The 27,341-nt window shown below is 37.1% G+C and overlaps 1 protein-coding gene across 10 annotated transcripts in view; it reads right to left on the reverse strand.

Annotated features, from left to right (window-relative positions):
- tadr (torn and diminished rhabdomeres) overlaps nt 1-27,341 on the reverse strand; it is an 88,089-nt gene that overhangs the window by 11,542 nt on the left and 49,206 nt on the right. For 9 of the 10 annotated variants that reach the window (XM_067766862.1, XM_067766869.1, XM_067766868.1 and 6 more), the window contains one exon: nt 3,890-4,023. In XM_067766862.1, the coding sequence (XP_067622963.1) occupies nt 3,890-4,023 (134 nt within the window). Of the gene's footprint in view, nt 1-3,889; nt 4,024-19,618; nt 19,835-27,341 lie in introns of all 10 variants that reach the window. The other variant, XM_067766871.1, reaches the window with a different exon arrangement.

Genomic DNA, 27,341 nt, shown 5'->3' on the forward strand with positions numbered 1-27,341 from the left:
ATATCAAAATCATCAGTATCGAAAAAAAATTTGATTGAGCCATGTCCGTCCGTCCGTCCCTCCGTCCGTTAACACGATAACTTGAGTAAATTTTGAGGTATCTTGATGAAATTTGGTATGTAGGTTCCTGAGCACTCATCTCAGATCGTTATTTAAAATGAACGATATCGGACTATAACCACGCCCACTTTTTCGATATAGAAAACTTCGAAAACCCGAAAAAGTGCGATAATTCATTACCAAAGACGGATAAAGCGATGAAACTTGGTAGGTGAGTTTTACTTATGACGCAGAATTGAAAATAAGTAAAATTTTGGACAATAGACGTGGCACCGCCCACTTTTAAAAGAAGGTAATTTAGAAGTTTTGCAAGCTGTAATTTGGCAGTCGTTGAAGATATCATGATGAAATTTGGCAGGAACGTTACTCCTATTACTATATGTGTGCTAAATATAATTAGCAAAACCGGAGCACGAACACGCCCACTTTAAAAAAATTTGTTTTTTAAAGTGAAATTTTTACAAAAAATTTAATATCTTTACAGTATATAAGTAAATTATGTCAACATTCAACTCCAGTAATGATATGGTGCAACAAAATACAAAAACAAAAGAAAATTTTAAAATGGGCGTTGTCTAGGATACATTTAATGCCATAAGTCGAACAAATATTTACCAATCCTTATGAAATTTGGTAGGCGCTTAGATTCTAGGAGGATAACTGTTTTCTGTGAAAAAGGGCGAAATATTGAAGCCACGCCCAGTTTTTATACACAGTATATCGTCTGTCCTTCCGCTCGGCCGTTAACACGATAACTTGAGCAAAAATCGATATATCTTTACTAAACTCAGTTCACGTAATTATCTGAACTCACTTTGTATTGGTGTAAAAAATGGCCGAAATCTGACTATGACCACGCCCACTTTTTCGATATCGAAAATTACGAAAAATGAAAAAAGTGCCATAATTCTATACCAAATACGAAAAAAAGGTTGAAACATGGTAATTGGATTGGTTTATTGACGCAAAATATAACTTTAGAAAAAAACTTTGTAAAATGGGTGTGACACCTACCATATTAAGTAGAAAAAATTAAAAAGTTCTGCAGGGCGAAATCGAAAGCCCTTCGAATCATGGCAGGAATACTGTTCCTGGTATTACATATATAAATAAATTAGCGGTACCCGACAGATGATGTTCTGGGTCACCCTGGTCCACATTTTGGTCGAAATCTCGAAAACGCCTTCACATATACAACTACCACAACTTCCTTTTAAAATTCTTATTAATACCTTTAAGTTGACACCCATATTGTACAAACGCATTCTAGAGTCAACCCTGGTCCACCTTTATAACGATATCCCGAAAAGGCGTCCACCTATAGACCTAAGGCCCACTTCCTTTTAAAATACTCATTAACACCTTTCATTTGATACCCATATCGTACACACAAATTCTAGAGTCACCCCTGGTCCACCTTTATGGCGATATCACGAAAAGGCGTCCACCCATAGAACTAAGGCCCACTCACTTTTAAAATACTCATTAACACCTTTCATTTGATACCCATATCGTACAAACAAATTCTAGAGTCACCCCTGGTCCACCTTTATGTCGATATCTCGAAAAGGCGTCCACCCGTAGAACTAAGGCCCACTCCCTTTTAAAATACTCATTAACACCTTTCGTTTGATACCCATATTGTATAAACGCATTCTAGAGTCATCCTTGGTCCACCTTTATGGCGATATGTCGAAAAGGCGTCGACCTATAAAACTAAGGCCCACTCCCTTTTAAAATACTCATTAACACCTTTCATTTGATACCCATATCGTACACACAAATTCTAGAGTCACCCCTGGTCCACCTTTATGGCGATATCTCGAAAAGGCGTCCACCCATAGAACTAAGGCCCACTCCCTTTTAAAATACTCATTAACACCTTTCATTTGATACCCATATTGTATAAACGCGTTCTAGAGTCACCCCTGGTCCACCTTTATGTCGATATCTCGAAAAGGCGTCCACCCGTAGAACTAAGGCCCACTCCCTTTTAAAATACTCATTAACACCTTTCGTTTGATACCCATATTGTATAAACGCGTTCTAGAGTCACCCCTGGTCCACCTTTATAACGATATCCCGAAAAGGCGTCCACCTATAGAGCTAAGGCCCACTTCCTTTTAAAATACTCATTAACACCTTTCATTTGATACCCATATCGTACAAACAAATTCTAGAGTCACCCCTGGTCCACCTTTATGGCGATATCTCGAAAAGGCGTCCACCTATAGAGATAAGGCCCACTCCCTTTTAAAATATTCATTAACAGCTTTCATTTGATACCCATATCGTACAAACAACACATTCCAGGGTTACCCTAGGTCCATTTTCCTACATAGTGATTTTCCCTTATTTTGTCTCCATAGCTCTCAACTGAGTATGTAATGTTCGGTTACACCCGAACTTAACCTTCCTTACTTGTTTTTTTATTAATTTATAACAGAATTTTAACCAAAATGTAAGTAAAACTTGTTGAGAAACGTAAAAGGCTTGATGGTGATTGTTTTTTTATATGTTTCCAACACAAGTGCAGTATGAGACGTTGGCTAATATATGGCATCAAAGTGGGGTATGATGACTCCTGGGAAGCCAGCCTTCGCATAAAATGCTTGCTTCGCTTGTATTTTCTCTTCAGTTTGTTCAAATGTTATCCACTGAGGGTAAAATTTTGGTTGCATTACATCCAGAAACGTAGACAGTGACTTTGATACTGTTGACTCTCCCATTTCTACATTATAATCCGCACCTATTCCATGCTGGTAACTGCCTCCTGCAAAAAATCTCAAAGCTGCTACTACAATGTTAAGGGCAGATGTCGATGCCGAAGTCCTTGGACGAATTTGCCCCGCAAAAGTATCTAACACATACTTGAAAGCATCTTTATTAAGTCGAAAGTTTTTTTTGAATCTAAATAAGAAAATGAGTCATTAAACTTTACCACTTTTAAGTTCAATTTCTTACAATTCGTCACTCATCTAAAATAGATTAAACAAATCGCGCAATATTTACCTTTCCATTCTCGCCTGGCCATTTTCGTATGCGTTGCTTTCCAACTCCACAAATAATGCCGCGGCTATTGATTCCATAGACAGCTATAATTTGTGTACGTTCGTTGGGTCCAGCTATATTCCAAAGCAAGCTGCCGGAGTAAAGGAAGGTGAAGCGAAAACGTAAACAATCCTTGCGGAAAGAATAAATAAATCTTCATAAAGTATTTTAGGCCAGTGCAAAGAAATTAGCATCCATAAAATTAAGAAAATGTCAACTATATTCGTGCAGGAATCCGTTTTAACAAAACTTGGTGGCCACGGCGAGGAATTGGCCAAAAGAACGACAAAAACACACTTTATGAAAGAACTTCACTCAAAAAAATATAATACTACGGCAGTATATTCTATTGCTTTTTTTGTACAAAATGGGGTGGATAATCAAATATAAACGTTTTTCAGTGTTTTTTACAAATTTTCTTTATTTTATTTTGTTGCAATGTTCACACATTCCGTACTAACAGCTGATTTCGAAAAATCAAATCTCGTTACGATTCCGTCGTAATGCAGAATAGCCAACTTCGATTAAAGCGGAGCGTAGAACGGGAACGCAATCGAAATGCAGAATAGCAGGCATGCTTAACCAACGAACCGATATCATTTCGTTTCGTTTATTAACGTTCATTATCGTAACGAAATGATATCGGAATAGGGGTGAATATTAAATGTAATTAAAGGGTGCCACTTTACGTTAAGAGCTTAGAAGCCTAAAAGCTTAGAGTAGCTGTGATTAAAAATATTTTTGAACATATATATGTGTGTATGTATCCACTTCTTACCTGCCATGGCACCATAGACGAGTGCCAAAAAATTGGCAAACAAAACAGCTGTGGCACAAGCCTCATTGTAAACGATCAGACTGACAAGGATGGTGCTACCGACCACCAATCGACCGCCTGTAAAAGTAGGTTCACTGAAAAGGAAATGAAATATAAAGCAATTTTTATCTTACCTAATTCATACAGCTTTGGTGCTTTTATGCGTCATGTTTAAATATACATATATTAAGAGAAAAATCATTTCCATTTTGAAGAAAACTCAAAGATGAGATAGTAAAATGTATGAAAAATGTAATCCAGACATGCCAAGGGCCTGTTTGATTCTCGAAACGGAGATATATTTTTTTCATAAATAAAGACTTGACAAGGGACGTGTGGGCATTGGAGCGTTATCGAGACGAGAGTAGTAAGTAAATCTCGCCAAGTACTTTCTTTGTTTAATTAGATTTGGTATATGGTATCTTGCGAAAAAAAAGCTTTAGAAGTTTTTACGCAAAGCCCCTTTGTGACTACTTGGTTCCTTTGAGACGCTGTAAGTTTTTATTTTAGATTTACGGCTGAATTCTGTAATTCAGTCTCATCTCAAGTCTCTAAATTTGAGATTTTCCTTTATAGACAATTTTTGTGACTTGAGATGATTTCGGTATTCAGTAAACGAAAGTCACAAAACCAATTCACCATATCAACGAAATTGACCAAAATGACAATTTACTCATACATTGAACAAATAATATAGCATTGCATTTTGTCAACGAAATGTTGAGTGGTGTTGTGGCTGAGCTCGATAAGACGCCGTTCACAACTTTTATAGAAAAACCCAAAGTGTGTAGGTTCGAATCTCAGCGGCGCCACATAGAGTTCGATGTTTTCTTAAGTATTTTCTGTTTTTTTAATTTTTTCTATGTTTATTTTAATTTGAGGAATAAAAAAAAATATATTTAAAGCGTTTTTCGCAAATAATTTTCATACTTTTTCTGAAATTTTCACGTTTGTGATCTGCCCCGGCCCAGCTCACAAATTAGTGATTGCTTTTGTGAGGCTGGAGACACGAGACAGCTTACAGAATGGCAAATTGTCTCAAAAGTGATTTTCACCCCAAATTGTCTCTAACAGTGACTAGAGACGGCTTACTGAATTCAGCTATTAGATTGTATAAACAATCACAAGACGCCAGAAATAAAAGAAGTAGTTGAGCGTGGCTGCTCACGTGTACAATCCGTCGCATAACATTTAAAGTTTGGAGGCATCATTTGGCTAGATTTTCTAAGGTGGCACTACTAACAAAAGGCAATCTATGTTGAAAATACGGTAAAAATTTGACTAAAAAGCTGCTGGCCTTAGCTATCTTATAGGTTCAAATATGCCCTCCAAATTTGTGTATATGCCTGCAGGAAGTGACCTTACTTACTATCGCTTAATATTCAAATAGGTACAGGAAGAAAAAACAAATTTTATATATTTCTGCCCTATTTTGAAAAAATTATGCAAAATTTGTTTAGAGCCCTTTTAATCTTTTTCTAAGGAATTTTTGATGTTAGCTATCCCGTCACTTCAATATGAACCCTCCGCACATTACTATATCAGGGAATAGTTGAATGTTGTCTCTTTTTTCTCTTCCAACTTTTCTTTCTTCCCCTCTTCTTGAACTTCTAGTTCTCATTATTATCATCAAGCCTCCTAAGCCACTACTTTTCGTTTCTTTTAATTTTTTCATCTTTTCCTTTTGTTATACAAATATGAATATCTTGTAGGGCCTATTACCCAAACACTCTCATTGGGTGCAGCCACACAAAAAAGGCTGCGTTAGCCAGTGCAACAAGGCTTAATGTCTCGGGACAGCTTGAGTGCTAGCCGTATAGCGATAGCAGTATAGCGCCATCTAATGCCTCTAATGTTAGGCAAACGGAATATATGGTCCCGTGCCTGAGCTTGAAAAGAGTTCTGCGGCTCACAATTTAGTCGGAGGGTTACCTGAACGTAACGGATCTGCATCCGGCAAAGGACCATCAACAACGATGATACTCCCCAAGGCCTTCGGGGTGTGTCCTTATCGCTACAACAACAACGACAATAACAACCTTGGTAACCCTCCTCTTACTCAAAATGAAACACATTTTATATAAATATGAATGTATATGTATATTAAGACGGTCGTTTTAAATGAGATTAACGATTTTTTACAGTCACACCCCTTCACATAGCAATACATATGTAGTCGAAAATATCGGATATAAATTTTGGTTCAAATTGTAGGTGGTAAAGGGAAGTTGCAAGGCTAAGATTGCTCTAAAGTATTAAAACTTAAATTTATAATACCGTAATTGGTCATACTATCGTTGGCGATATCACATATAAATCTGGTGCCCATAAGAAACGTTTAAGGGGTTGTAGTTTCCATAGAGGAATCTTAACTTTGCCCATGTACGACACCCTCTAACCGCCTTAAGTCAGAATCAAAATTTTAAGAGAAGATGAGACTGGTCAAAATCGTTTGTTAGATTTATAAGGACCACCTTAATGTACATTAATAAATATTAATATAATCAAGTTCATAACAAAGTGGCCCCATTCAACTGCCTTACCTAAATCCCCCAACATTGGCTAGTATGAATACTTTATTACGCTTTTCATAGCATTTCTTTATATTTTCACACCCTCTTTATGTATGTATGTATGTATGGTTATGATGAAATTTGTATCATTGTTTATACTTCGCTTTTTCACCCCTCAGTTTCATAGTATCATAACGGATTTCCGTAATTCTCATGAATACATATCCGCAGCTCAGGTTGCTCATACGACAGGGAGAACACTTGAACGAGTATTGTGAAAACAAACAAACTGCAAAGGTGAGTAACCACCAGTGTTGCCAGGTGATGCAAAAAAAAAGAAGCTAGATTGGCAAAAAAAAAAGGTTAGAAAAGGCTAAATTTAGAAAAAAAAGAAGCTAAAAAAAAGGCCATACATTTTTTGGTTAATTCATAAAATTTTTGTTATATTTTAGTTTACACATTTGTAACTAAAAACTTATAAACATAACTTAAGCATAACTTGCCGTTTCAAAACATATCAGGCACATTTTCTTTGACTAGCATATGGAATTACTTTAAATGATTGCATATGTGTATATACATAAAAAAAATATTACAAACTAATTATTTATATTGTAACGAATTTGCTTGCAAATCCTCTTATTTGCCTTTTTGCTAAGTTCGTATCACTAAACTGTTGAATAAATAACTCCAATATTGAATAACGGAAAAATGGCCTTTATTAAAGTACTTCACAATAACACTTATACTTTGCACCTAACTGGCTTAATAACCAAACTGATAGCTTAAATGAAACTGACTTTCAAAATAATGCTGCTATTGCTCGCTAGATATCGTCTTAATCGAAACTCAAATCAAACTGAACTCCAGCGCCTCTACAACTGCCGCCTTTTATACTCTTTGATTTCAACCTTCGCATCTTCTAGGCGCTTCCAGAATCTACTAGTCCAGCAGCTCTCAAACTTCTCAGCTGTAATTACAATTGCACAATTTTATAGTTTTTCTCATTGCATACTTATAGGAGTATCTCAGATATATGCATGTGTTTGTGCATTGACTCTCCGCTGCTCGTATACTTACATGGTACATATATGTAGACGCAGTTATTTTTTCGTTTATGTAGATATATAATGATTGAATTATTGATGTGCATTCACATCACTGCTTAGCATCGGCTTAGAGACGATAGCATCGCTCAGTGCTGCTAACATTCGTTACAATATAAAACTAGCAGACCCGGCAGACGTTGTTCTGCCCCAAATTTGGCCTATCTGCATACATGCGACTAAATCGAATATCACAATGAACTTCAGAGCTCTAAGCAACAGCTTTCATTTGATATCCATAATACACACACATTATAGGGGTATCCGGGTCCATGTTTTGGCCTATTTTTCGAGACCGTAGTCACTCAGCGGTGTAAAACTTACTCTGTATTATAGCACACATCAACAGCTTTCATTTGATATCCATAATACACACACATTCTAGGTGTATCCGGGTCCATGTTTTGGCCTATATCTCGAGACCGTAGTCACCCAGCGGTGTAAAATTTACTCTGTACTAAAGCATACATCAACAGCTTCAATGGGTATCAAACCATAATGTAAAAACACATTCTAGGTCTATCCGGGTCCACGTTTTGGGCTATATCTCAAGACCCTATCCTCCCAGTTGTATGAAAATTATCCTGTACTATAGCACTCATCAACAGCTTTCATTTGATATCCATATTGTATAAACACATTCTAGGGGTACCCGGGTCCACGTTTTGATCTCAAGACCCTAGACACGTAGCGAAAAAAAGATAGACGTTGGCCGATTCTCAGACCTACCCAATATGCTCACAAAATTTCATGAGAATCGGTTCAGCCGCTTCGGAGGAGTTCAGCCTCTAAAACTGTGACAGAAGAATTTTATATATTAGATATTCCCCGTCTGAAGAATCAGAAGAGGGTATAAAGTTTGGCTATTTACCATAGATATGAGATCATCGGTAATTTCAAAGTCATTACAACATTTAGATAAGCGTTTTAACGAGCATCCAATATTAAGCAGCGCATTAAGCATTTTAATTTGACTTAAAAAAATGTTTTTTTTAAAAGTGGGCGTGGTCGTTCTCCGATTCTGCTAATTTTTATTAGGCATACATATAGTAGTAAGGGTAACGTTCCTGCCAAATTTCATCATGATATCTTCAACGACTGCCAATTACAGCTTGCAAAACTTCTAAATTACCTTCTTTTAAAGTGGGCGGTGCCACGCCCATTGTCCAAAGTTTTACTAACTTTATATTTTGCGTCATAAGGTCAACCCACCTACCAAGTTTCATCGCTTTATTCGTCTTTGGTAATGAATTATCGCACTTTTTCTGTTTTTCGAAATTTTCGATATCGAAAAAGTGGGCGTGGTTATAGTCCGATATTGTGCATTTTAAATAGCGATCTGAGATGAGTGCCCAGGAACCTACATACCAAATTTCATCAAGATACCTCAAAATTTACTCAAGTTATCGTGTAAACGGACAGACGGACGGACGGACATGGCTCAATCGAAGTTTTTTTCGATACTGATGATTTTGATATATGGAAGTCTATATCTATCTCGATTCCTTTATACCTGTACAACCAACCGTTATCCAATCAACGTTAATATACTCTGTGAGCTCTGCTCAACTGAATAGAAAATTAGTAAAATTTTGGACAAAGGGCGTGGCACTGCCCACTTTTAAAAGAAGGTAATTTAAAACTTTTGCAAGCTGTAATTTGGCAGTCGTTGTAGATATCATGATGAAATTTGGCAGGAACGTTACTCCTATTACTATATGTATGTTTAATAAAAATTAGCAAAATCGGAGAACGACAACGCCCACTTTTAAAATTTTTTTTTATACTCAGTTGAGCAGAGCTCACAGAGTATATTAAGTTTGATTGGATAACGGTTGGTTGTACATATATAAAGGAATCGAGATAGATATAGACTTCCATATATCAAAATAATCAGGATCAAAAAAAAATTTGATTGAGCCATGTCCGTCCGTCCGTCCGTCCGTCCGTCCGTCCGTCCGTTAACACGATAACTTGAGTAAATTTTGAGGTATCTTGATGAAATTTGGTATGTAGGTTCCTGAGCACTCATCTCAGATCGCTATTTAAAATGAACGATATCGGACTATAACCACGCCCACTTTTTCGATATCGAAAATTTCGAAAAATCGAAAAAGTGCGATAATTCATTACAAAAGACAGATAAAGCGACGAAACTTGGTAGATGAGTTGAAATTATGACGCAAAATATAAAATTAGTAAAATTTTGGACAATGGGCGTGGCACCGCCCACTTTTTAAAGAAGGTAATTTAAAACTTTTGCAAGCTGTAATTTGGCAGTCGTTGAAGATATCATGATGTAATTTGGCAGGAACGTTACCCTTATTACTGTATGTACGCTTAATAAAAATTAGCAAAATCGGAGAAGGACCACGCCCACTTTTAAAAAAAAAATTTTTTTAAAGTAAAATTTTAACAAAAAATTTAATATCTTTACAGTATATAAGTAAATTATGTCAAGATTCAACTCCAGTAATGATATGGTGCAACAAAATACAAAAATAAAAGAAAATTTAAAAATGGGCGTGGCTCCGCCCTTTTTCATTTAATTTGTCTAGGATACTTTTAATGCCATAAATCGAACAAAAATTAACCAATCCTTTTGAAATTTGGTAGGGGCATAGATTTTATGGCTTTAACTGTTTTCTGTGAAAATGGGCGAAATCGGTTGATGCCACGCCCAGTTTTTATACACAGTCGTCCGTCTGTCCTTCCGCATGGCCGTTAACACGATAACTTGAGCAAAAATCGATATATCTTTACTAAACTCAGTTAACGTACTTATCTGAACCCACTTTACCTTGGTATGAAAAATGAACGATATCGGACTATGACCACGCCCACTTTTTCGATATCGAAAATTGCGAAAAATGAAAAAAATGCCATAATTCTATACCAAATACGAAAAAAGGGGTGAAACATGGTAAGGTAATTGGATTGTTTTATTGACGCGAAATATAACATTAGAAAAAACTTTATAAAATGGTTGTGACACCTACCATATTAAGTAGAAGAAAATGAAAAAGTTCTGCAGGGCGAAATAAAACACCCTTAAAATCTTGCCAGGTATTACATATATAAATAAATTAGCGGTATCCAACCGATAATGTTCTGGGTCACCCTAGTCCACATTTTGGTCGATATCTGGAAAACGCCTTCACATATACAACTACCACCACTCCCTTTTAAAACTCTCATTAATACCTTTATTTGATACCCATATCGTACAAACTCATTCTAGAGTCACCCCTGGTCCACCTTTATGGCGATATCTCGAAAAGGCGTCCACCTATAGAACTATGCCCTACACCCTTTTAAAATACTCATTAACACCTTTCTTTTGATACCCATATTGTACAAACAAATTCTAGGGTCACCCCTGGTCCACCTTTATGGCGATATCTCGAAACGGCGTCCACCTATGGAACTAAGGATTACTCCCTTTTAAAATACTCATTAACACCTTTCTTTTGATACCCATATTGTACAAACAAATTCTAGGGTCACCCCTGGTCCACCTTTATGGCGATATCTCGAAACGGCGTCCACCTATGGAACTAAGGATTACTCCCTTTTAAAATACCCATTAATACCTTTAATTTGATATCCATATCGTACAAACGCATTCTAGAGTCACCCCTGGTCCACCTTTATGGCGATATTTCGAAAAGGCGACCACCTATACAACAACCACCAGTCCCTTTTAAAATCCTCATTAATACCTTTAATTTGATATCCATATCGTACAAACACATTCTAGAGTCACCCCTGGTCCACTTTTATGGCGATATTTCGAAACGGCATCCACCTATAGAACTAAGGCCCACTCCCTTTTAAAATACTCATTAACACCTTTCTTTTGATACCCATATTGTACAAACAAATTCTAGGGTCACCCCTGGTCCACCTTTATGGCGATATCTCGAAACGGCGTCCACCTATGGAAATAAGGATTACTCCCTTTTAAAATACTCATTAACACCTTTCATTTGATACCCATATCATACAAACGCATTCTAGAGTCACCCCTGGTCCACCTTTATGACGATATCTCGAAACGGCGTCCACCTATAGAACTACGGCCCACTCCCTTTTAAAATACTCATTAACACCTTTCGTTTGATACCCATATCGTACAAACAAATTCTAGAGTCACCCCTGGTCCACCTTTATGTCGATATCTCGAAAAGGCGTCCACCCGTAGAACTAAGGCCCACTCCCTTTTAAAATACTCATTAACACCTTTCGTTTGATACCCATATTGTATAAACGCATTCTAGAGTCACCCCTGGTCCATCTTTACGGCGATATCTCGAAAAGGCGTCCATCTATAGAACTTAGGTCCACGCCATTTTAAAATACTCATTAATACCTTTCATTTGATACCCATATCGTACAAACGCATTCTAGAGTCAACCCTGATCCACCTTTATGGCTATATCCCTAAATGGCGTCCACCTATAGAACTATGGTGCACTCCCTCATAAAATACTCTTTAATGCCTTTCATTTGATACACATGTCATACAAACACATTCCAGGGTTTCCCTCGGTTCATTTTCCTACATGGTTATTTTCCCTTATGTTGTCACCATAGCTCTCAACTGAGTATGTAATGTTCGGTTACACCCGAACTTAACCTTCCTTACTTGTTTTAAGTCAAATTTTAACAAAAAATTTAATATCTTTACAGTATATAAGTAAATTATGTCAACATTCAACTCCAGTAATGATATGGTGCAACAAAATGCAAAAATAAAAGAAAATTTGAAAATGGGCGTGGCTCCGCCCTTTTTCATTTAATTTGTCTAGGATACTTTTAATGCCATAAGTCGAACAAAAATTTACCAATCCTTGTGAAATTTGGAAGTGGCTTAGATTCTGGGACGATAACTTATTTCTGTGAAAAAGGGCGAAATCGGTTGAAGCCACGCCCAGTTTTTATACACAGTCGACCGTTTGTCCTTCCGCTCGGCCGTTAACACGATAACTTGAGCAAAAATCGATATATCTTTACTAAACTCAGTTCACGTACTTATATGAACTCACTTTGTATTGGTATAAAAATTGGCCGAAATCGGACTATGACCACGCCCACTTTTTCGATATCGAAAATTACGAAAAACGAAAAAAATGCCATAATTCTATACCAAATACGAAAAAAGGGATGAAACATGGTATTTGGGTTAGTTTATTGACGCAAAATATAACTTTAGAAAAAAGCTTTGTAAAATGGGTGTGACACCTACCATATTAAGTAGAATGAAATGAAAAAGTTCTGCAGGGCGAAATAAAAAACCCTCAAAATCTTGGCAGGAATACTGTTCGTGGTATTATATATATAAATAAATTAGCGGTATCCAACAGATGATGTTCTGGGTCACCCTGTTCCACATTTTGGTCAATATCTGGAAAACGCCTTCACATATACAACTACCACCACTCCCTTTTAAAAGCCTCATTAATACCTCTAATTTGATACCCATATCGTACAAACACATTCTAGAGTCACCCCTGATCCACCTTTATGGCGATATCTCGAAAAGGCGTCCACCTATAGAACTAAGCCCCACGCCCTTTTAAAATACTCATTAACACCTTTCATTTGATACCCATATCGTACAAACATATTCTAGGGCCACCCCTGGTCCACCTTTATGGCTATATCTCGAGAAGGCGTTCACCTATGGAACTGGGGCCCACTCCCTTTTAAAATACTCATTAATACCTTTCGTTTGATACCCATATTGTACAAACGCATTCTAGAGCCACCCCTGGTCCACCTTTATGCCGATATCTCGAAAAGGCGACCACCTATACAACTACCACCACTCCCATTTAAAACCCTCATTAATACCTTTAGTTTGATACCGAAATCGTACAAACACATTCTAGAGTCACCCCTGGTCTACCTTTATGGCGATATCTCGAAAAGGCGTCCACCTATAGAACTAAGCCCCACGCCCTTTTAAAATACTCATTAACACCTTTCGTTTGATATCCATATTGTACAAACGCATTCTAGAGTCACCCCTGGTCCACCTTTATGGCGATATCTCGAAAAGGCGTTCACCTATAGAACTAAGGCCCACTCCCTTTTAAAATGCTCATTAGCCCCTTTCATTTGATACCCATATCGTACAAACAAATTCTAGGGTCACCCCTGGTCCACCTTTATGGCGATATCTCGAAACGGCGTCCACCTATGGAAATAAGGATCACTCCCTTTTAAAATACTCATTAATACCTTTCATTTGATGCCCATATCGTACAAACAAATTCTAGAGTCAACCCCGATCCACCTTTATGGCGATATCCCTAAATGGCGTCCACCTATAGAACTATGGCCCACTCCCTCTTAAAATACTCTATAATACCTGTCATTTGAAACCCATGTCATACAAACACTTTCCAGGGTTACCCTCGGTTCATTTTCCTACATGGTTATTTTCCCATATGTTGCCACCATAGCTCTCAACTGAGTATGTAATGTTCGGTTACACCCGAACTTAATCTTCCTTACTTGTTATTATTTTTTGTTTCTTTTTGAGGATGTCCTACTGAACGAAATGAAAATGATTACCTGTTTTATGAGTGAACTTGAATTATTTTTGCTAAAGAGAGAAATTTGTTGTAGACATTTAACGATTTGCTTAATTATTTTTTGTCATCTATTATTATTTGTTACCCGCAAATATTACAGTTAGTGTTGGGTGGAGTGCTCATTCGTGTGTACTCACCACACTTCCACTCGACAACAATTATCCAGAAAAAAACCCCCAAATAACCCCGGAATAAGCTCCAAGTGATCGGGAGAATAATCCAAAGTGCTCCCTAAGTAAACCATGATACCATATCTCAATTTCCCTTAAATAATCTCAAAATTACCCCAAAATGAACCTGATATTACAAACGCCCCATGGAACATTTATCAATAAATTTTTTTATTGCTCTATATAATAGCACAGCCCTTTTCATGTTCAGGCCCAGAGCAGTAGCAGAAAACTCCAGAATATAATAAAATTTTCAATCAGTGGTGTGGTGTATCCATATAAGAACCCACCTTTGCTAGAGGAGGGTAGAAACCGCCGTTTGGGTACCGGATACTACCTAATTTGTCTTCAATAAACCACTTGATTTTCCATATGAACTTAAATAGGAGCAAACGATCTACTTTCCTTACCTCCACCGGACTGTCGAAAAACCGTGCGTCCAGAAATCGGAGTCATATTGTACGCATTACTGGGCATCGGCAACGAAATCGATAAATCTTCTCCTATTCCTTCTTCTTCCGACCACTTATACAGAGGGATCTTGTTGGCTATTATAGAAACATCGGTGAAGCAATACAGTAAGCTCTGATGACAATCAAGAGAACTCTCACTATAGATATAAAAGTAACAAAAGGAAGGTTGATAGATTCCTATCTATACATGATCTCAAGAGGTATGGGCCTACCCGACTATTAATTAATATTCATTTGGGAAGATTCTCTGAAAAGGAATTAATAAAAAAAAACACAGAGGTAAATCCCGCAATAAACTTGTTTTCGGCACCTGCGTACGATATTTGATTTCATCAAGTTGGATTGTAATGTCTTTAGGATCGTTACATTGATTTATGATAGTATACTGTGCTGCTGCATTCTAGCTTTTCATTATATGACATCTACGATCGTCATGAAGACAGTGCAAGAGTCAGGAAGTTTATAGGACTGATTGATCCACCGCTGCTACGAGTACTACTTAATCCAAGTTTCATTTACAGTTTTTTATTCTTCTAAATAAACTATAATGGCGGTACTACTGTCGCAAACTTACTTCATTTCAACAAAACAGTCGAAGAACTGTATAATGCAGCAAATAAAATCGATTTCGTTTTCTAAGTCAGGTTATACGATTGAATTAAGTACCTGCTGTCTTGATAGTGTTGCTATAGTACCTAGCTGTGGCAATGGTGGGAGAAAATGCAGTTGAGGGTGATCTTTCTTATTTCCAATTGGCTTGGGTCCCCTTTCGATCCCGGGCAGTTGACATTAAAACTTTAATTCTATAGATGGGTCAGGTTGAATTGGCCTGTGAATAAAAACCTCGAATAGGCTGCACGTGTTTATAATGTCACCAGAATTTGTTCCATTATCAATCGGAAGAGCTCAATAAGGTATCGGGACTTATGTTATAAAAAATTCCCCTTCCTCTTGGCAGTCCCTAGAAGTTTTCAAGAATCCAGCTTAATAGCTGCCTCGAAATCTGGCAACTCTGCTGCACCTAGTAGCTGGTGCTGCTATTTTATTCACGGCTATGTTTTTCGCCTGAAAGACACTGCAGAAATCTGGAAGGCTGAAGAGTTCACTCATTTTAGGATCGACATAGTAAACAGCAAACTCGACCACTCCCGTTAATTTGAAACCACCGGTTTAGCCTAGATATGATGATGCCAGAATCCCGGATTCTCTGGATCCTGGTCTGTTTCAAATCCCCAAAATCTTGGTATAGCATTTTTATTAATTAAAATTTCTTCCACAAATATATTATATTAATTTATTTAAGTTGAGTCTTTGAATTTATAGATTCTTACATACAATATTATGCAAATTTTTACATTATTTTAATGCTAAGAAAAATAAGATCTTGAAGAAATTGTTAATTAAAGCAGCGTAAGGAAAAGTACAGTTAGCATCTGAGAAGTTAAAAAACATATTCAGATCAGCACAAGCCCTATAAATAGGACCATTTACACCATAAATAGTCCTGGAAACCCCAATTTTTTAGGGTTCAACTGTCGGAAATTTCTGCATGGTACATTAAACTGAATTTTATCAAGAAGTGATGGACAATCAACGGTCCAATGACAAATCAGCATTTTGAGATATTCGAATCTAAAAGTAAAACAAAAAACAGTTTTGAGGTCACTCCCACTTAGACAATTTTTTTGTTTTTGGATAGTTATTCTACCTGCTAGCGGCCTCCGTGGTGTAGTGGTATGTTCTGCCTACCACAGCGAAGATCCTAGTTTAAAGTCCCGGCTAAAGAAACATCAACATCAAGATTTTTCAATTAAAATCCGAGTTTATTTCTTCCATGAAAAGCTTTTCAGTGAAAACTCATCTGCCTTGCAGACGCCGCTCTGAATCGGCGTAAAACATGTAGGTCCAGTCCCTCCAATTTTTCGGAAAAATTAAATGGAACGAGATGCAAATTGGAAGAGAAACTTTCCCCTAATCCCTTCTAAGGTGTATCGTGCCCTGTATTTATTTTTATTCTACCCGAAAGTAATACCCCTACTCTTCAAAATGCATTTCAAGTTTTTAGAAAATCTTCTTTATCTTTTTAGAAATCGTCCTTTGAAATTATTAGTTTGGCAAAATCGTAAATGTATGAATTTTTTCTCGAAACGTGCGCAAAACTAAGCTTAAAATTTTGAAATTGTTGTTTATCGGCCTATTTGATTTGCATGGTCTTTGGTTCGAAACGAGCTTAAGGTTTAACAATCATTTTTTATCAATCCTTGCAGTCAAATCAACTAGTTGTATACTAGAAGAATACAGGTTTGCCAAAAATCTCAGCTAGTTAGAGTTCTATTTTTTCAAATAGCAAATGGTATTTTTAACACGCCAATGTCCTAAGAAATATCCATTCCCAGAATCTACAACAGCATCAAACTTCTTAACAAACTAGTCATTATATACATCAATATGATATCATATGTCATACTAGTTAGTTTATGCAACAGTATATTGATAACAGCGTTCACCGGGAGTGACTTAGCGAAAGTATTTGCTTACTCAGTGGGGATTAGGCTAAGGTCGCCCTTATGTTTATTTGGATCAACCGTCTGAGTTGATAGGCGCCGTATCTCATCGTAGTACTTACGGAGATGTTTCCTTATCCCTCTGGGAGACGCTAAATAAAGCAGTTGTTTTCTCAGATCAGGCTCGACGAGAGGGGTGGGGGAAAGGAGGATGCCCACCCCGGGCCCGGGGTTTCCCGGTTTCCGGCCGAATAATTAGGCAATGCACGCCAAGGCTACCCTCCACCCAGCCCCTTGTTTATACATATATATATATATATATATTTATTTATTTACAAATTTTGTTATTTATGTATGTATGTATATTAGAGTGGCCCTTATTTGTATGGAAAAAATTTTTTTTAATTTTTAAGGTCTTACCTGAAATGATTATATATAAGGAGCAAATAATCCTCACAAAATTTTGACTTAATTGACCAACGTAAACTCGTGTCACAAAAGTGTTGAAATAATGAGCCAAGCCATTGACCACGCTTGGGTGCTGATATGAAGGTGATTCAACAAACATATATGTTTACATATTACAGAAATTAGATCCTCTCAACTTTTCATTTATATAACAACAAATAACTCATGTACATATAGGTAAAAAAATGTATAAAATAATTAACTTAAATCCTGCTGAAGCTTCATTGAAAGCGTTTGTTTTTGATAATTTGGATACTTTTTTCTGTAATCCGACGGCTGAGTCATTTACAACCTTAATTTTTTATCAATTTTTTTCGCCTCTCTATACTCTTTATTCTACTCCCATCCGAAGGCTGATTCATTTAAAAAAGAGGCAGTTATACCAAATCGATTAAAAAATAATTTTGTTGCTGGACAAGTAAACTGATGCGGTCCTTTGTTTATAACGTCTGTTACATCCGAACGTGTAATCATTACTCTTTTAGGTGGCCGCATTTCTTCTTCCGGTTCAACTACATTATTTATGTTTGTTTGCATCTTCTCCTTCGTTTCAAAGTTAATTTCATCATCAAATAAGGAAAATGCCATTGCTTCAGGACTTAGATACCATAGGTGATTAAGCAATTTACCTAAAACTGTACACGGTAATTCTTCATCCACATTTCTAAACTCATGCAAATCAATAATAAGCTTAAAGTCAGTTTGTGGCGCTTTCGTAGAAAGTTGACATAAAAACCAATACTCCACATAAATTTTTAATATGAAGATGCAAAGGTCACGTAACGCTGAAGAAGTAGAAGCATTCATCTTAAATTCAGTTCTAAGTAGATATGATTTTAAAGTATAAATGGCCATGGATATCCACTGAGCGTGATGCATTGCTCCTGACTTAAAGCTTATATTTTTCTTTGGAAATTCGCCCAAGAAAATCAAACAAAGCACAGAAAATTCTTCATAACCATTTCGAGTAAAATTGTGTAAGGATCTCAAAAACTGCACTGCCGTGCATTTATCGACATTGAAAATATCAGATATTTGTTTTTCTTCAACTACAGGTAAGAATTTGCTTTTGTCAATATTTGGCCAGGCATCTTGAAATCTTTTAAACAGTGGAACATTTGGACCAGACGATTTGGGAAGTTTACACTGAAAAGCTGCTCTTAACAATATTTCACTTATATGATGTCTACAGGGCAGGTAAAGAAGTTGTCTTTCTAGAGTGCACCAGTGTTGGTCGCAGTTGTGTCGAAACAACAAGCTTTTACAGAACTATCCAAACCCCAGTCAGACAAGGCGTGAAATACAGCTTCTGCTTGCATTATCCCAGTACCATTTTCAAGAGACGACACATGTAGAATTTGTTCTATATCCCCATTAGTTATAATAACCGAAAGTCTGTCAACTATTTCACGACCCATTAATCCAGGTAAGAGCTTTCCATCCCAGTGAACTACTGCCGCATTCAGATCAATGTTATTGAACATCTTTTTTATTTTTTCAGCTTTTTTCTTTCGAAGTGCCCGCCGGCAGCTTTGAAAGGATGTTCTATTAAACTCCAAAGTATTCAAATCATGGCCCAGCGCATCAGCAATAGCGGAAATTAAGTGCATTGCTTCTCGATCACTTATTTTCTACTTGTCTAGGGCACAAATCACACGTTCATTGATCACCTGCTTTATCCATGTCTTCTTTGTGGAACATATTCCTCAATTTTGCTATCTAATGGTTTTCTGACACAAATTATAGCTTCACTTTCGCTTGTATCATAAAGGTCAACTTCTCTTCTGCTAAAAAATTGTATTGCGTCATAATCAGAATAAGACTTATTTGTCACGGAAAGCCGATACAACTTACCTGACTCCTCCAATATTTGATTCCACCTCTCATTATTTTCAATAATTTCAGCTTGCTCTTGCCTTGCTAGTTCATGGTCAATTCCGTGCATATAACCTGGACATCCCTTTTCCCACTGTTTTTTCACTTTGAGCAGGTATTCTTGTTTTTTCCCAAAACAGCAAAGCTTCTCGTATCGCTTACCTCGCACTGTCTTTCAATTTAGATTTTACAACTCTTAAATTAAAAAATAATACTTTCAGTACTTGTCTTTTTGATGGTAATTTGCTACCAATAATTTGGGAAGAAAATGTTCCTATAAACAATATCTCCGAATCTTTGCGCAAATTTCTTCTTGAAGATTTAACAAAAGGCACTTTATGTTTCAACGCGCGCACTTTAAGTCTCACAACAACGCGTACTGAGCAACCATTGTACAGGTTTACAAGTATGATATGTATGAGAGGGAAACAATTTCTTTCCCTTTCTAACACACGGCAGTTTGACACTTCGGTCAGTGTCAAACTAGCGTGGAACCCAGTGGAATCTGCGTGGAACATGAGTTTTGACACTGAACGAAGTGTCAAAAGTACCGGGGTTGCTTCGTCGAAAGCGACACAGGGAAGCAAAAAAGGGATCGGAATATCAGATATGGGTTGCTGTGATGGTAAATTTCTTTTAACGAATTTAGTAGGAAATTTTAAGTGCACCCATGAGGGTCCTTCAGAAAATTATAAAAAAGTCTTTAATTGGGGTATCTGAGGACGCGTAGTTATTTCAGTAGTAAGAATACAAACACGGGAGTTAAGTTTTTCTACCCGTTTAAAAGTTCTCCGCGAAAAACAGTTTGAAACCGAGGTCGACTGTAATAAACCGTCCAAAAAAGCGGAAAGAAAAATGAATAGACGCGTTTTGTCCTGTTGTCAATAGTCCGAAGAGAAAAAGTATTCGAATTATTGGAAGCGAGGCAAAAACGCGTCTATTAATACTTCCCCCGACGGTTTTGGTCGTGTTTTAGCAATCGTCCCCGTAAAAAAGTATCACAATTTGTTAATTAAAATTGTCCAAAATATATGGTTATTAAAGAGAGATGTAATTAAGTGTTCGTTTGAAAGTAAATAAGTATATTTCATTGTAATATAAGAAAAAAAAATTTTAAGCAGTTTTCGATAGCAGCTACTAAACTTTGTTTGGTCCTAAGAAGTACAACAGTGCCAAATAGCATCCACAAAAAAAACGAACAAGAACAAGTATTTTATCAGGTGAGCGTGGCTGTGTATGTGCGTGCTGCTACATATCCTACTTGTAGACCTGTACAATGCTGAGCAACGACTGAAAGTTAATTTCTTAAGCTGTAGTCATTGTTGCCGTTTGTCGCATCGCTGTAGTCGTATCCCTAACGTAATCAGCTGTTTATCGTTACGACGGTAAACCAAAACCCAATGGGTTGGCTACGATACGGTTAAGCCGGAGTCATTGGTGCCGTATGTCGTATCGCTGTATCCGTATCCCTAACGTAATCAGCTGTTTATCGTTACGACGGTAAACCAAAACCCAATTGGTTGGCTATGATATGGTTACGACCTTAGCGGCACCAATAATCGATTGCATTGATTCTCATAAGGTTGGTCGAATCAGCTGTTAAAAGGTTACCGATACGGTTACCGATAAAGTACCAATGTCTCCAGCTTTACGACCTTAGCGGCACCGTCTTAACGATAAACAGCTGATTACGTTAGGGATACGACTACAGCGATACGACATACGGCACCAATGACTCTCGCTTTATAAAGAACTCAGCGTTTGTTTTGCATGCAGTGTTACCATTTTGGTAGAAATCTGCCAATATTGGTAAAAAAATTTTAATTTTGTAGAAAGATCAGATATTTCCATTTTATAGATTTTTTGTAATTTTACAAAAAGAATATTACAATAAGTTTATACGATATGGATTAAAAAAAGCTGTTTTCTTGAATTAACCCATTAATGCACGGCATCAAATCTGCCGGCAGGAATACCTTTTTACACAGTTAATTAACTTTTGGTTAAATAATAAATTAAACACAAAAAATATATTTTTTTCCAATTTCCAGCAAATGGGTGTTCCCACAAAGGGTTCAGGGGCATCTGAAACTGATTAATTCACCTGCGTTCTAAGCCGTTTATGTCATAGTTGTAGCAACATTATATGTCTTCGAAGTTTAAAATGCAGTTTTCGATATTTGAAGAGGTGTGCTCGTATGGGTACAATGGGCGTTAATAGGTTAACTGATATATAGATACGGCTAGATTTTTTCCAAATTTGAAAGTTTTTTTTCATGAATGATAGATCATTTTTCTTTACAGGCACCCCTGTTTGCAGCGAAATGTTTGCGTGACTAGGCAAAACAGCACTTACTAGAAGTGATGCAGCCAATGCTCGAAATTCGGGCGGTTTGTGGTACGGGTTAGAGTTGTTCAATCGGGTGGAAATTTTTAGAGAACTCTTCTTTTATCACATACAACCATTTCAGGGGGTAAGACCTAGACATTTCCGATTTCGCAAAATAAGAGCCACTCTAATGTATATATTTATGTATGAAATATGCAATATATAAAAAATCAAATATATTGTTACGAATGTTAGTAACACTAAGGGGTACTGCCATCTCTAAGCCGATGCTAAGCAGTGACGTGAATGCACATCAATAATTTAATCATTTTGTCTACACCCATGTACGTACACGCAGTGGAGAAGAGATGTACAAACACATGCAGATATCTTATCTGAGATGCTCCTAAGGGTATACAATTATAATTGTGGAAGTGTCGCTCACACATACAAGCACATGGGGTATAAGAGAAGCTATAAAAATTATACATCTGAGTTGTAGCTGAGAAATTTATAACTAGTAAGTTCTGGAATTAGAAAAGCCTAGAAATATGCAACGAGGAAGTCAGACAGTATAAAAAGGTGACAACAGTAGAGGCGAGAATCAGCTTCCTTTAAGCTATCAGTCAGCTTGGTTATTAAGCAAGCTAGTTGCAAAGTATAAGTGTTGTTGTGAAGTACTTTAATAAAGGCCATTTTTCCATTATTCAATATTGGAGTTATTTATTCAACAGTTTAGTGATTCGAACTTAGCAGAAGGTTGCAAATAAGAGGTTTTATAGTAAATTTGTTACAATATATTGCATAAATATGTTCCAACGATTCAAAAACACGCCTTTTCTATATCGCAAAAGCTGATGCTATCAGAAATATGTAAAATGTGAGGATTTTTGAAATAGGAGCAGCTAGGATTTCAAATGCAACGAATTCTTCAGCTATTATCTTCACCAAATACAACTCCGCTTTTCTTTTTTGTCGCCATTTTCTTGCAAGCTATCGTTGCTTCCTGCCCACCGTGTGTAGCTAGTGCAGAACCTTCCTTCAGTGTCCTTTCAAGAATCAAAAGCTTTCATAGATCGTGTTCATCTAAAGAGCGAGTTTGAGAACTTGCCACGCTTTGTGTTGAATCCGTTTTGGGAAGACATATTTTGATATTATTATAAAAAAATTTGCAGCGAAAAAAGCAGGAAAAGACACTCTTTGATATCCTTCTATATTGAATAATTAAAATTTATAAGCCTCATTAAATTTATCAGAAATGTATTAAAATATTTGGTAACACAGATTACTAGAAAAGATTATTTGAAACAATATGTGGCTATTAAAAGAGAATTTTATTTCTACGTTTCAATAAAACAGTATAAATAGTAAATATTCTGTGTTAATTTTATTTTCAGCTCTTAGTCCAAAAATCATTTAGTTGATGTGGCAAACATTTTTTTTTTTTTTGTAATCCATCAATAATCAATCAAATGTATTAGCGGATTTTTCATAGGGGTCCGTAAATTGTTTAGTCCCGGGTCCGGATTTTCTCTCTACGGCCCTGGCTCAGATGTCTTCAGACTTTTCCAATGTGTGTGTAATAAGTCGGGCAACCAAACAAACGACGCGTAGTACATGAGCGGCCGATCAACTGTTTGTTAAGTTGTGCTGCCGGCAAGCGTTCTTTGTGTGACTGACAGTTGGTAGCGCAACACCATCGAGTTGAATGCAGAAGTAACGGTGGGGTTTTATGTGTGTGTTTATGTGCCCGTCGATTTGTACGGCATCTTAGCTTTTGAACTAAAGTATGCATTGCAAATTGCCGGCGGAAAGCATTCGCGCATTTCATTGAATCGATCTAGGCATCCATTGTACAGGTCTACAAGTAGGATATGTAGCAGCACGCACATACACAGCCACGCTCACCTGATAAAATGCTTGTTCTTGTTCGTTTTTTTTGTGGATGCTATTTGGCACTGTTGTACTTCTTAGGACAAAAAAAGTTTAGTAGCTGCTATCGAAAACTGCTTAAAATTTTTTTTCTTATATTACAAAGAAATATACTTATTTACTTTCAAACGAGCACTTAATTACATCTCTCTTTAATAACCATATATTTTGGACAATTTTAATTAACAAATTGTGATACTTTATTACCGGGGACGATTGCTAAAACACGACCAAAACCATCGGGGGAGTTATTAATAGACGCGTTTTGGCCTCGCTTCCAATAATTCGAATACTTTTTCTCCTCGGACTATTGACAACAGGTCAAAACGCGTCTATTCATTTTTCTTTCCGCTTTTTTGGACGGGTTATTGCAGTCGACCTCGGTTTCAACGGTTTTTCGCGGAGAACTCTTGAACGGGTAGAAAAACTTAACTCACGTGTTTGTATTCTTAATTCTGAAATAACTACGTGTCCTCAGATACCCCAATTGAAGACTTTTTTATAATTTTCTGAAGGACCCATATGGGTGCACTTAAAATTTCCTACTAAATTCGTTCAAAAAAATTTACCATCACAGCAACCCATATCTGATATTCCGATCCCTTTTTTGCTTCCCTGTGTCGCTTTCGACGAAGCAACCCCGGTAATTTTGACACTTCGTTCAGTGTCAAAACTCATGTTCCACGCAGGTTCCACTGGGTTCCACGCTAGTTTGACACTGACCGAAGTGTCAAACTGCCGTGTGTTAGAAAGGGAAAGAAATTATTTCCCTCTCATACATATCATACTTGTAAACCTGTACAATGCTAGGCATCAGCTGAACACTGTTTGAATACTAGTCGAAACATATATCAGCATCTAACTAGTTTTTGGTACTATAGTCCTTTTTATTGAAAAATTACACGAAAATTGCTAAATTAGCTAAAACTAATTTTGCTTCCAAGTCAATTATGAAATATAAAACATGTATATCAATATATCCTCAAAACTCTAGTCATTAAACTATTCAAATACTAACTAGTATGAATAAGCCCACGCAATTATAATTATTAAACCCGAATATTTGTTGATTACTTTTGCTTTTGACTGCAGTGTTATGATTGTTGTGTTTAATTTTTCCTGATGGAAAATATTTTTAATTTAATAGCCATAGCTGGTGATATCAAAAGCGTAGTGCGGGGGGGGGAGGTCATCTTGCAACGGGAGGTACTCACAGCGGGGCCCCAAATGGTCCGCAAAGCAGAACTTCCTGGATAATTTGTATTTTTATTATAACTGATTTCTGGAAAAGGTTTCGATACTAAAAAATCCATGCATATATCCAGAACACTTGCGACAGGTTGTGGAATAATTGAAAGCATATATCTTTTTTCTCATATTGAACGTTACGATAGAAATTACTAAAACATGCTTTAACAAAAACTGTCAAACGTGAATCTGAAATTCTAGACTTTCTGTAAAAAGCAATAGAAAAAGCGAAGTACCTTTTTGATAAATGGGATATTGACATAGTAAAACGTGTAAGATGGCGCCGCAAAATGCCTGGATAATCGGCTAGAGATGTTGGTCTTTTCGCAGAATGTGATTTCTCGCGTCATGAAAAGTGTTCTCGATCGTCTCCAACGAAAAATACATACAAGACTTACACGACTAAATTATATTTGGATTTCTCTTAGAAGTTGGAAATTTGGTAAACAGGGATAATAACGACGAAATTGTAAGAACTTGGGTGAATTTTATAATACATATTTCGATGTAACAGAACTTTTTATCGAAATATGGAGAAGATGTTTTTCCAATCTTGACTATCTCAGTATTACTAATTTATTTTATTACTAATGTATTATAATCATATTATTATGTATTATAATTATTATATTATTATTAAATATGTATTTGAGTCTACTCTCAGGCTCGGTGCCTCGGGGCAGCTTGAGCGCCGACCATATGGCCATAGTTGTATAGCGTCATCAGTCACAAGACGAACAGACTACCTGATTCCCTATCTGCGCTTCGAGGGAGATCTTAAGGCCACAATAGAGGTGGACGGTTGGCGCAACGGCACGCAAATGGCGGACGAGGCGATACATATGTACACAGATGGTTCCAAAGTAGTGGAAGGAGTAGGGGTTGCGGTATACTGTGCTGATCCGGAAATAAGCGGATCCTGCAGGCTGCCGGATTACTGTAGCATTTTCCAAGCGGAAATATTAGCCGTAACCAAAGCAGTAGAAACCCTGGAAGAGAATAGCTTAAGCTGCAACCGTGTTAACTTTTATATTGACAGTCAAGCAGCAATTAAGGAAATAATCTCGCATAGCACAGCATCTAAATGCGTGTTAGAGTGTAAGCAGCTTCAGGAGAGAATCGGGACAGGGAGAAGCATACATTTATATTGGGTTCCAGGGCATATGGGAATATATGGGAATGAAAAAGCAGATGAACTAGCTAAAAAGGGCGCATCCCTCGAAGCTTGCTCCGTAGACGTCCCAATTAGACTGGGCGAGATTAAGCGAAGGCGAGAGGTGCGCATGATGGACCAAGTGGGAAAGGCGTGGCTTCAAGCGCGAGACTGTAAAGTGTCGAAGATCATGTGTAGGCCTTACAACCTTAGAATAAAAAAGTTGCTTCTATCATTAAAAAGAGAGGACTATAGACTCACGACGGGTATTCTGACTGGACACTGCCTTCTTGCGTCACATGCCTTTAAATTAGGCTTGGTCAGTGATAGCAGATGTAGGAAGTGCAGGTTGGAGGAGGAAACGATCGACCACGTTCTGTGCTCGTGCCCTGCACTTGCCAGGCTAAGACTCCAGCTATTAGGAGTGATACAGCTGTCAGATCTAGAATCAGCAAGTGGCTTAAGTCCTAGGAAGCTTCTAGTATTTGCCAAGAGGACGGAGTTATTTTATAACATAGGTCCTGGTTTTTGATAGGGTTTTTCAGTTTGGTCGTTAAAACAAACTTCTGGTAACACTGCGGACTCAATCAATCTATGTGAGGTCCTCATGGACCAGCCAGTCCAACCTAACCTAACCTACTCTCAAAAACTTTGTGGAAATGCCAAACCAAAGGATACAAACTAAAATTTTTGCATATTTGACCTTTGCAAATGCCCTATAAAAATAAAAATAAGAGATCGAAAATTTGGTATGAATTTTTTTAGTTCGGTTCTTCCATCATTAGAGATGTTACAGGTCTTCGCAGCTGGACGATTCACCTAGTCCAACTGGGGAATATTAATTTTTATAAGTTTAATTTTTCCGATACCTTTTTCCTTCATTTTGGCGTTAAGTGATACATCCGGACTTTGTTCTGATGACATGCAGAGAACAGCGCACATATACATTTTCCTGTTTATCATCGACAGAACTAGGCGGCGTAGTCTTTTTCCAGTCCGTCCATGTATGGTTTTTATTTTCGTTGTACAAATCCTTCGCC

Source organism: Eurosta solidaginis, chromosome 2 (assembly GCF_040869045.1).
Source record: "Eurosta solidaginis isolate ZX-2024a chromosome 2, ASM4086904v1, whole genome shotgun sequence".
Classification (NCBI taxonomy): Eukaryota; Metazoa; Arthropoda; class Insecta; order Diptera; family Tephritidae; genus Eurosta; species Eurosta solidaginis.